Source organism: Delphinapterus leucas, chromosome 3 (genome assembly GCF_059928025.1).
Source record: "Delphinapterus leucas isolate spDelLeu-1000000601 "Yukka" chromosome 3, BTC_Dleu_Yukka2, whole genome shotgun sequence".
Classification (NCBI taxonomy): Eukaryota; Metazoa; Chordata; class Mammalia; order Artiodactyla; family Monodontidae; genus Delphinapterus; species Delphinapterus leucas.
In genome coordinates, this window is record NC_143131.1 from 83164584 (window position 1) to 83177224 (window position 12641).

The 12641-nt window shown below is 34.6% G+C and overlaps 1 protein-coding gene across 2 annotated transcripts in view; it reads right to left on the reverse strand.

Moving 5' to 3' along the window:
* ST8SIA4 (ST8 alpha-N-acetyl-neuraminide alpha-2,8-sialyltransferase 4) overlaps positions 1–12641 on the reverse strand; it is a 106140-nt gene that overhangs the window by 65335 nt on the left and 28164 nt on the right. For both annotated transcript variants that reach the window (XM_022592173.3, XM_022592163.2), the window contains exon 4: positions 1847–2140. In XM_022592173.3, the coding sequence (XP_022447881.1) occupies positions 1847–2140 (294 nt within the window). The remainder of the gene's footprint in view (positions 1–1846; positions 2141–12641) is intronic.

A 12641-nucleotide genomic window follows, 5' to 3' on the forward strand; every position in this document is an offset into this window, starting at 1 on the left:
ATTTTTAAAAGAAGCAAAACTATAGACAAATTAGATTTTGTTAAAATTAAATTCTTGTTCATCAAAAGACAACATTACGAGAGTGAAAAGGCACACCACAGACTGGGAAAAATATCTGCAGTACATTGTAATCAATAAAAACTTAAAAAAATTAAAAAGATGTGTTCTTAGAACAACATGTTATGAACCTGCTCTCTATCAAGAACGCATCTTTTTTTTTTCAGATGCAAATTGTAATTTCAGGACTCTGTTGCTTAAAAAAATTGCTTATCTTCCAAATGCATTATTTTATGTTACTTTGTTGGAAATTCATGCCAAATGTCAAGAGAATGAATGTTGAATAACCAGGATCTAATTATAAGAATGCAATTTAGTTGCGTGCAGAATAACAATTCAAAAAACTGTCTCAAGGTTTAAACAAGGAAATGGTAAATCCTTGAAGGAAAATATCTCAGTAACAAAACAAAACAAAATGAAAACACCTTAGTCCAGTCCCAGTGACAGTATACAAAGCAAACTATTTTTAACTCTGGGTTTTGACAGCTTTTTCTTTTAGGAGTTCTAGCCATTGTATTTACTTGGTCCCCTGAACTTGCCCAATCCTTTTTAGGTCCACTGATTTTGCCTGATATCTTTATCATCTTATGAGTAAATTAATCAAAAGCCTAAATGGCCTACATATCTCTAGCATCTCTGCTTGTCAACAGAGTCTGTAGTTACAAGATTTACTCTCCTAAATTCACATATCTAATTGTGCTTCATGATTATCTTCCCAACCAGACAAGTTATTTTTCCAACTTTGTATTCCAATGCACCACAATGGACTCCATTATTCCACAAGTCTACAGTGTATTTAATTATTTTCTTGCCTCAGTTTGCTCTAATGATGCAATACATTTCCTTCTGGTTTCTTCTCTCTCTCCCTGTCTTTTTCCCCCTGAGAATCGCTTTAAAGTTCTTTAAAATCATTTTCTGCTTTAAAAGTTTAGTTCAAATTGTAGATTTTTAGGACTTCTTTGCTAACCCGAGGAACAAATTCTACACTTCGGACAATATACCCCCTTACCATTTGTTTATACCTTACCTAGCTATACATGCCTCTGTTTCTACCATAAAGCCTATGCATTCCTTTAAAGCAGTGATCAGCTCTTCCATTGTGAATCTACAGCATTTGACATTAAGTAGATATCTAATAAATATACAGTATTGCTTATCTTTGTGTTACATATCTCACACACTTATATGTATGCATGACTGAATTTAGCCTTTTGGTCATTTACCACTTTTAAACAAGAGTCTGCTTCTTAGGTCTTTCTTTTGAGCTTGTATTAATAAAAGGGAAATGTTGACTTATTTCATAAAAATGTCATCTATGACTTCTGGGGGGAAGCATTAAGGCATATCTCAGCCAGCCTTCTCTACCACTAGTTGGCCTCTTAACTACAGATGGGACTTAATTGCTCCTTAAATACATCTAACATTTAAGCTTCCACAATATTGCCCACTAGCCATTTAGCACTTCTGTTGGTAGTTTTTACCCCAAATTCATGAATTCTACAATGAATTCTCATTACTCTTTAACGCAGCAAAATATAAAAATCAGTAGTTTCTTCATGAGCAGATATAAATAAGTGCCAAGTTCAAATATTTGCTTTTTCAAGAAAGAGAATGAGCTAAAATAATATAGCACATAAACGAAATTCAAGTTGGTAAACAGAGCAGCCATTATAAAACAATGGAAACATATATCCATTGGGAAATTACTGAGGCTCCTTCCTGTCTAGGGAAAATGTGTAGTTATATGTACCATGTGCCAAGGACAGACTGGTCCTTTCCAGACACTTACCCTCTGACAGCATGAATAAGTCTCAGTGATGGATAGGCAGTTCGCACTTTCAGTTTATTCTTAAGGATTAACGCATTAACCCACTCCACGTGCTTCTCTCCTCCTTTGACCATGAAAGCAGGGATCCAAAGGACACTGTCATTCAGCATGGAAAGTCTATGCACAAATTTTTCTCTGTCACTCTCATTCCGAAAGCCTCCAAATGCTCTTTGTACAACTGATGGATTCATGGTAATAAAATCTGATTTAGTTCCCACATCTGCAGCAAACTCCACCACAGGGGCTAGATTACACCTGAAGAGGAAAAAATTAATGGACAAATGAAAAGTAAATATGAAACAGTCACTCCTAAAATGGTGTGCATGAAGAGAAGAATGGGGAATGAGCATTTTTTTTTCACCAGGTGGAAAAATAAAAAAGATAATCTGCCTGGTAAAATTACATTTTCAGTAAGTCAACACACATTCAGGAATGCTGTCTTCAATAAAGATGTGCACTCCTAGTAATGGGGCTCAAATTGTCATTTATATTAATTCACTCTGCTGTCGAAGAATACTCATTGCTGTTATCTTCATAAAACCACATGATATGAATTCCTAATAGGTGAATTTATGATGGTAAATTCACAAGAGCTCTGCCATGTAGTAGGCAGTCTAAACCACATGCTGTTCCATAAGTAAGTAAACCACATTTGACCTGATACTCCAATCTGCATCACTTGTCAAGCTTAAGTCATTTCGACAAGCTTATGAACATAAGTAAGTGGAGATGGCTTTTCTGCACCCTGAGGTTAAGGGAAAAATATAACTCATGACGTTTTCCACAGACATATTTGTAATTGCCTTCTATAGGCCTAAATGTGAAGGAAAAGGAAGAAAAATGGAGTTATCACATTTAATATGCCTTTTTGAGATGTTAACTAATGCAGAAAAGCCTCTACTATAGGATCAAATATCTTTCTGTTCCTCAAAATGCCTGTTTTCCCTACTAAGAGGCCATGTGCGTTTGTGGAGAAGGGACAGAATTTGTTGCCCTGTTCTCACTACCAAAGCTCCAGGGCCTCAGAAAGTACCTGGGTCAGATTTTACTCTCGTAACCTGATTTCATTCCTGTATTACAAGAAAGCTTTGGAAAGCACCTTGAATTTTGCCTTCAACCAATTTGTGATGCTTCTTTGATTCTGTCACATAGACCTTTGGATTTGATGTAACTTAAAAAATAGCTTTTTAATTTTACAATATTTTAACTTGCTAAAAAGGGCACATCTTAATTAGTTGATAAGTGAAAAATTAGATTTTTAACAAACAAGAGTTTACTAATTTGGAGAAAAACCAACTGAATCTATACATTCATGAAAACGCTCACACACACAGATTTTTTTCTTTTCTTTTTCGTTGTTTATATCAGCCTTTCAAGGGAAGGGAAGAGAAACTAATTTCCTCTTTCTGCATTTTTGCAGGTTTGACTGCATTATGAAAGTTTCTCACATTTCTCTTCCTTGTGCATTTTGCCACATTAATTAAATTCTCAAACAAGTTAAATTTAGTTAGAAAGTAAAGTGTGTGCTCCGCTATTAAAATTACTGGTTTATATACCTTTCTTATCTCTCTTAATTAATATATCTTATTACTTCCTAGATCTTGACAACATTTATCTAACGCAACAAGTATCTTTCATCTCACACAATTAAGCAAAGTCTATGTTATCTAGGATAACCTACTGAGAGAAAACAAATAAAAGTTAACACATATTATTTAGAAACAATCATTTCAAGTTATATAACTTTAATTATACACACTATATTATATGATAGAGTATTTATTTGTCTCTATCCATGATCCATGCACTACTGGAGATTAGTTATTATTCACTCACCTCACAGTAAGAATATTAGGAATGGGACTGCCCTGGGAAAGAACAGCTACATGTGAACAGAAGCAAACTGAACATCTTATAGTGGAACTCATGGAAGACTGAGGATATGATAATTTTTGAAGTCCTAAAATGTGCTCCACACCAGCTTTAAAAATAGTCTAAAATTCTAAGCAAGCTGATTATAAGATGAATTTGGATACTGTGAGGAAATGCTTTCTGAACAACATTGGTACAAACACTTCTCATTCCTCAGGTAAAAAATAAACAACACTTGTTAACATGACAGTTAACATGTTCCTGTCAGGGGAGATGGCTTCAGACAGATCTTTTTGCTGTAATAATTCCTCAGTGATTCTTTTCAGAGGATTTCCACCATAGGAAAAAATATCTATACTTCATTTTCTCTATAATTATAAAAATAATCAGAGCCAACCCTGTTAAAGAAAGCCAAAATAACATCCCACTGAATTATCTTTTCAGGAAAAAAAATCACTTAATTACTTCATGCTTTTCATTACTTTTTCTTATGACATATTTAAAAGCCCCTCCACACCCATGTTTGCTAACACCCACTCTTTTAGGACTGATTCAGCATGTTTCTGAAACGGGATTGTCTGGCCATGTGCCATTTAAGAGCTAATAAAATAGTCATCAATAAAATTGGGTGCTGAAAGACAGGGACTTTCCACCTTGGAAGCAAAAGGAAACAAACAGAATAACAATATTTCTGGAGAATAGGGTTGGATCTAGGAGAGGAGCCAATATATTTGATGTAGTCAAAGAATGTTAAATGGCTGTGATGTAAACTGAAAGAGCACCAGGAGATCAAAGAGTAATCAATCCACCTGAGCTTTACTGTAAAGTTTTTATGACCTAAGCACAGCCCAACCAGAGTTTGTGAGGAATGGAAACAGAGGTACTGGAAATAGCATGACAGAAGGACACACTGTAAAATATGAACTATGCTGGCTCCACAGCCTGCTTGTTCATTTTCCTTGGAGTGACTATGTCTAATTTTTCACTGGAAGGAAAGATTAACATCATGTCCACATGTGGCCAGCAAATTAACTTCTCTGTAGTTGAGTTAGATATCTAGTCATATAATTAGCTGAATGTCACATAATCAGGGCAAGCATTAAGGAAGCCAAAATAACCAACCAGCTGTGTTACACTCCAGCAATTCAGTAGACTTGTGAACTTCACAGCGTTACTAGTAGCAATACTGCTGATTGAGCAAGATTATAAATAGATTTGCAATCACACATTCTTAACTTTCCTTTTTAAAAAATCTTCTCAGGGATTACAATCATCAAAAGTATCCAGAATGTGTAGCAAGCATTTATGAAGCATTATTTCACATGTTATTCTTAATCTCATAAAAGTGAAGTGCCCAATTTTTAAATGATGGATATCTGTGAGTCAAAACTACTGAGGGCACAAGAATATTTAATACACTCAAGTTCTGTTTCTTTAGCCAAATTAAATTTTTGTACTGACCAACTATTTTGACATATCAAAAACATGAAAACATATACACAGAATTAGGTCTGATGGCCAAACTCCCTGTTTACTCTAAGCCGCCCGATTTTCAATTTGTTTGTTTTTATTTTCCATCATTGATTAAAAATCCTTGGGAAGGCAGCTAGCTCCTTGTACTCTAGACCAGTGGTCCCCAACCTTTTTGACACCAGGGACTGGTTTCGTAGAAGATAATTTTTCCACAGATGGGGTGCGGGGGGGAGGATGGTTCAGGCGGTAATGAGAGTGATGGGGAGCGATAGGGAGAGATAGGGAGCTGCAGATGAAGCTTTGCTTGCTCGACTGCCACTCATCTCCTGCTGTGCAGCCCAGTTCCTAACAGGCCGCGGACCAGTAGTGGTCTATGGGCCAGGGGTTGGGGACCCCTGCTCTAGACCTCTGAAATTTCTTCTGTGATCTCAAACTAGATGTGATTGCCTCTCAACATTCCTTTTATGCAGAACTGAAGGCACTTTCATTTATTTCACAGCCATATAAAATGTTTTTAATAAATTTTAATTCACTTAATTATTTAAGGAAAGATATGTTTATTTCATGTATAATAGCTCAAGACCACTCAGTTCTCTAGCAAGACATATCTCTTAGATTTGTTAGTATTCTCTGCATGTCCCTTAAATCATGGCTCAACAGTCTAAGCAACTAGGAGGTCCCTCTTTCAATAGCTCAACAGATATGCTTTGAGAGTTCATTGCGCAAATACTGCACAGTACTCAGAACTCTTTTTCCAGCTATCTTACTATTTGTGCTAATTTACAATGATATAACCTGGCCAAAACATGATCTTGACAATTATTATTAGTAATAGCAATAAGATAATACTCATTCAATTAGCTACATGTTTATGTATCCCACATTTGTGCTACCTATAGAACTAGTCATCTGAGATACTGAGGTACGACAGCATGTACTGTGATATAGGAGGTGGTTAATTACTTCCTTACACATACAACATAGATTAAATGAGAAGGGAACAATACTGAGTGCACTACAGCCTTATCTCTATTCTTTCTCACCATTAGTTAATGTTCAGACAAGTTCCCATCACACAATTTTCCAAACACATCCTTTTTTTTGTTGGCCAATCTCATTGTGTATTTATCTGTACTAACGCTGAAATCCCACAGCCCAAACCATCGTTGCCAATGGAACCACATTTGTCAACTGACTATGAAATGAGAGATAACCTCTTCTCCATTCTGCCCTCAGAGGAAGCATATGGTTCCTATCTGCTCCCATCCTGTTTTTGAGCTTGAAGAGCCAAGAAAGAGCACAAAGAATCTCTAATACCTGGTTTTGTTTTAGGCTTTGTGGTTACCCTCTCAAAACTTCTAGGGGAAGCTGAAACATGCAACCTATGAGCCTCTTTGACTTTCTTGAGGTGAGGATAGTAGACCCGAAACCAATAATTTTTCAATACTTTGAGGTAAGGAGTAGTATTATCTCCACTTAGAGGTAAGGAACTAGGTCAAGGTGATTAGGAAACATGTCCAAGGACATGGCACATATAAAATAAAAGCATAACTATTTAAAAATGACTCCAGGACAGGAGTTTTAATTGACACTACTTATACATTGATTTCTTTCAGAATCAGTGAAAAACTACTTATACATTGATTTCTTTCAGAAGCAGCGAAAAATGTCTGTATGTTCATGTTTCACCCCAACCTTCCTGTAAGAGAAAGAATGCCTTACCATTTGGTCTTAAGCATATTATACAAGGCCATTCAGCCATGACATTCTCCAAATCCTGAGCAGTTATTAAACAATAGGTATCTAACACATAAAAATAATACTTATATTTCAGATCTCTTGAGGGAAAGGATTTTCAAAAAATGCTGGTAAAAGGACTGAATATCTAATTGATGTGACTTTTTGAAATATGAAGCTTAGGGTTAACAGATGACTTATATGTGGTATATCATTATGTAGTAAACAAAATAAACAAATCCTCAAGTTGATAAAAATAAATACAAAAACGACACATATCATGAAAATAACTAAGTGATTAAACAGAAGAGAGACGTTTTTCACAAACCCAGATTTGTTTACATATTTGGCAAGGGTGAGAAGAACAGTGTCATATTATTTCTACGGAAATCACAGAATGAAAAAAAAATTAAACTCATTCTAGAAAACGAAGATCCAAATACCAGAGAAATATGTTAGACTATGGCATTCCCACACTTCAGTCAAAATCAAAATAGAGTCATTAGGCACATTTGCTACAACTGCACAGATATTATTCAATAACTTAGTTTGTTTGGGGGGAGAGGGAAAGGTATGCCAAGGAATGGATATATTGTGCTTAAATCAAATAAACTTGCATGCACGTGATTGTTTTCTTTTTCACAAAAGTGAATATATATAGTAGCAAGACTAATATTTATTTGAATTATTATAAATGTTAAGTTTCTGGAAAATTCAAATAAAGGAATATTAAGGATACTCTCTAAATCCTTCCTTTGTAATTAAAAATGAAGGATCATTTTAACTTTTCTGAAGAGGGTATGAAGAGAAAATTCTGGCAGCTGTTGAGAAATTTTCTGTTCATTTTCTCGGGTAAAAATTCATTATTGGGATATTTCAGACATGCGGGTGGGAAACCAAGCAAGATCTTAGAATGTATTTTCAAGTACTCTTGTCCTAGTCAGGGAACTGGACTACTCCATTGATCAGTGGTTGCTGAGCAGTTAGTACTGTTTTACAGAGGGAAGAGAACTGATTTAGCATGGAATTTATGTTCTTAAAAATTATGTTGTACATTAAAAGGAAAGAAACAGCATTCATGAAATATTATGGCTGATACTTTAATTACCCATGCCAGAAAACCAAGGCAGAAGGACTATAACATTTTCTCTTTGCAATTCACGGTGTTAATAAACTAAGTACAATGCGGTCATCACAGTGGTTGTGGGAAACATACTTGAGTTTTCTAACTTTTAGTGATTACACCAGCAAACCTGTCACGGTAACAGTGCGTTGACATTTAACTTCCTTGTTTAAGAAAACAAAAATATTTTTGATTTGTCACTCTAAATTATAAATTTTTTCTTCTTTTCATTTTTTGGAAAGTATAATCCAAGATTGAAAAATGATTTCTAATTTAGTATATATAATTTACTTGACACTTGGTCCTGGAAAGACAGTTGGTATAATGTTCAGAAGAGTTAGGTATTCTGATACCATCAAGCATTCAGAAAAGTATCATATCATGAGTGGATAAAAATGAATGTTTCATTTTCTAATATCACAAGGCAGGCCAAGGCAACTTCACATTCATTACATCATATTTATTTTAAGTGGATCTTTCTCATACTCTGTTTAGTAGAAAATAACATTTTGACTGGTGGAAAGCCCTTGATCTCCATAATTCTTTCATCTTCCATATCTGATTCATCACAAAGCCCTAAAAATTCATCTCAGAAAATTCCTCCTGAATATACTCTCTCTTCTCTATTTCTATTGATATTTTCTCAGCTTAGGTACCACCATGTTTTTTTGAACTATCATTGGAATAATTTCCTAATTAACTATTTTTCAAACTGTTAGCTGGAACAATTGGTGCATCATAAATTGATCTGCAACTTTTAAAGAATGAAAAAGAACAAAACTGTCTATAATAGAAAATGACATTGTTCCATGCACATAATTTTATGGAAATTTATTTCAGATTTACGTGTGTGTGTAGTAATTGTAGCTGAGGAAGCAATAGCAGGAGTATATTATGATATAAGTTGTATTTCTTGCTATGCATTTTTTTTAAACAGTACTGAAAAACATTGCTCTAACCAGTTCTGTAACACAAGGACTCCAGCTTGATCATTCTCTGTTTCAAGGATGGTATCATCTTATTAATATGCACATTTGACCACGATACTATCCTAATCAAAAACCTTCAGTGATATCAGTCCAAGGGCTTTCATAATTTGCCCCTACCCTTACTTTCCAGAATTTTCTCTCTATACGTTTGCCTGTCTTAGATCCCAATGGCATCAGACTACTCCATGTACTTTTCTGTCTGTGTCCCTTTATTTATGATGATACCTCTGCCTGAAATGACTACCTAAGACACTCTAGCCTCCAACCTCAAAAAATCCTACTTTTTCTTAAAACTCAAAGGTTAATATCCATTGCAATGTTTCACATGATTTCTTTGGCAGAACTAAGTGCTTCTGCTGCACTGTTCTAAAATATTTACTTATATCTTTATTCTACAATGTATGGAACTTGATTACATTTAGTTGCTTGTATAGGGTTGATATCTTTAATGCAATTAGTCAAGCTAACCATAATAATAATGACGGTTACTCTGTGTAGGTGAATTGAGAACCTGTTTACAATGGTATTTGATCTCTGTCTTCTAGGAGCACTGCTAAGCATTTAAATCAAGTCCTGAAAATTCACAGGCCCCTGGGCCACAGGTTAACATAACTCTGAAAAATGGGCAATTTTGCTGGGCTATTTCCCCATTTAAAGGGGACAGGCTCTCATGGGCTTGTGATGAAAAATGCGAAAGAAAACATATCTGCCACCTGGTTTGGGCCCTGAGGCTGTCAGTTTGTGAGCTCTGCACTAAATCTTCTGATTCCCTGTACAAACACTTCAATTTTTATTTTTAACATGTATGTTCTGTTAAACATGTTAAACATGTTTCATTAGAAAGTTGATACAGTGTGTGTTTTGGGAGGTGAATTAAGGAACACAAAAGGTACTAATAAATATGTGTTAAGCTGAAAACTGCATTTTAACTGTAGTTGTTAAAATATTTAACTCTCAGAAGGTGTGCTAACTAAAATACACAAAAATTGAAAAAAGTCATCCTTTTAAGTTGGAATTATTTAAATTACAACAAGAAATACAATCTGTTTCACTAATGTGAATGTATGTACATGTTTAAAAGGTAAGTAGGATTATTGTTAATGATCTCAGTCATCGAAGCTTAAAAAGCATGAAAGGCCCATTCACACAATACTTCGGTAAAATGATGTATGCCAAGAATAAGGGCAAGAATATCCATACAAATATAACATTCCTGGAAAGGGAATTATTTTCCTGTCCCAAACTGAACTGCCTTAAAACTTAGCTTCACTCATTTTTATAATTAGTTCCTTCTGTCTCCCTGGCAGCAATGCTTCGTTCTTAGTTCTCTTATTACTGTCACTGTACTATTTTGTTATTCCTCCCTCCATGTATGTCTCCTCCATCAGACTACAAACTCCAAACAGAATAGACCATGTAATTTATCTTTATATCCTTAATACCCAATGAAGCCCCTCAGAACTTGCCATCTAGTGGCTGCTTGATAATTGTTTGTTGAATGAAGAAATACGTGTTGAATTAATGGACTACAAATTAATGGAACCACTGTTTCCATTTTTAAACTTCAAATAAATGTTTTTTATTTTTTAAAATCGTCATATTTAGGAGCCATACATTTATGCCAAAGGATACCAGTACTTAAAAAATAATTATGGGACCCTAATTTTGAACTGTTTTTCTAAACAATTCTTAATCACAATAGAAAAATCCCTCTCAATTCTTTATAGGATCACATGCTTTTGACTCAAGACCATGTTGTTCAGTCTGATCATTTATATAATTCACTAAACATAATAAGAACTATCAGTTACTACCTTATGCAAGATATTATACATATCTAAGTTATTCAAACTTTAAAGAACATCCATATAATTAAGTATAAGTAATCATATTCTACAAATGAGGGGAAAAAAATTCAGTTTACAAATCCTCAGAGCTGGGATTTAAATCCAACTTTGTATCTAAAACACTAAGAATCCAAAATTTACTGCACGATACTACAGGTTCAAACGATTTTCATTGTCCAAAATACATGCTCATTTTCTCCCTCTTCCCCCACCCATGCACACATACACTACACTTGACACTAATGATAGAATACTCAGAACTAGACTACAAAACTATAAGTTGCATTTTTATGTGTTTGTTTAAACGAAAAACATATTTCCTGCTTAATATCACTCAGGTAGTGCTAGAGCTGTAACATGACCCCAAATCTCCTAACTCCCATATATATCACTCTTCTCATCTATACTCCAGAATTTTAACATAATTTTCAAAATTAAAATTGTTTTCATTTCCAATTTAAAAACAGTATTTGTGTTCACATACAAACACTAACAAAAAGAGAAGTTAAAATACTTTTCAAATATAGAACACTTGTACGTCTCCCTCTAAAATATAATCACTATTAACATTTGGTACCATACTGACTTCTAATATGTTAAATAAAAGTTTCCAGTAATGGCATAAGGCAAGCTGTGGTTCCAAGAATTTTGGTGGATGCCAGTGAAATAGATATGGGAAGTAGGAGATCTTATCTCCCAGAAAAATGTCAAGGTCCTTTCCCCAAAACTATACTAAATGATGTTGCTATAAAACAATTTCTCTCCCTTTTGATAATGCTTGTATTCACTGGTTCTTCTTTATATATTTTGTTCATATGGTGACTTCCCAAGGCCCTGACCTCATCACACTTACAATAATTCATATGAATCATTAAAATGTAGTCTTGTTCCATAGAAAACAAGCTTATGGTTACCAAAGGGGAAAGGGGGGGAGGGATAAATTAGGAGTTTGGGATTAACATATACACACTACTGTATATAAAATAGATAACCAACAAGGACCTACTGTATAGCACAGGGAACTACACTCAATATCTTGTAATAACCTAGAGTGGAAGAGAATGTAAAAAAAAGAATATATATATATCTATATATCTGAATCACTTTGCTGTACACCTGAAACTAACACGACATTGTAAATCAACTATATTTCAACCAAAATTAAAAATAAACAAACAGACAGAAACTTAGTCTTGTTTTTCTTTGGCTAAGAAGTGATACCCTTCCCCTGATTTTAAGTCTTAACATTGGCTTGCATACATCAGGAGGAAAGGCAACACTCCTGGACCAAAGGAAACGAAAAGCCAGGTTAGAGGATACAGTGTTAAGTAGAGAATGCTATTTCCACAAGTTGACTGATGAAAAGGAAATTTATTCATAGAACACGGCACCAGAAGGGAAAAAAAAAAATCACACAACAATGCAAGTTGACAGGCTCTATTCCAAAGTTGTCTACTGAATCATAAGAAAATAGAGTCACAGAGTTTCAGAGCCAGAAAGGTATTTATGAGTCCATCTAGTTCAATGGCTAGATTTGGCATATCAGGAAAACTGAAGCTCAAAATGGTTTATATTACTTGTTCAAAGTCACACAGCTATATTTAGTAGCAATACCAGCAAGAGGATCCAAGTTTCTGAATTCTCTCATGAGTATTATCTCAACTACACTCTTTGGGAGAATATATACTGATTAGCAACAATGACCATTTTAGTGC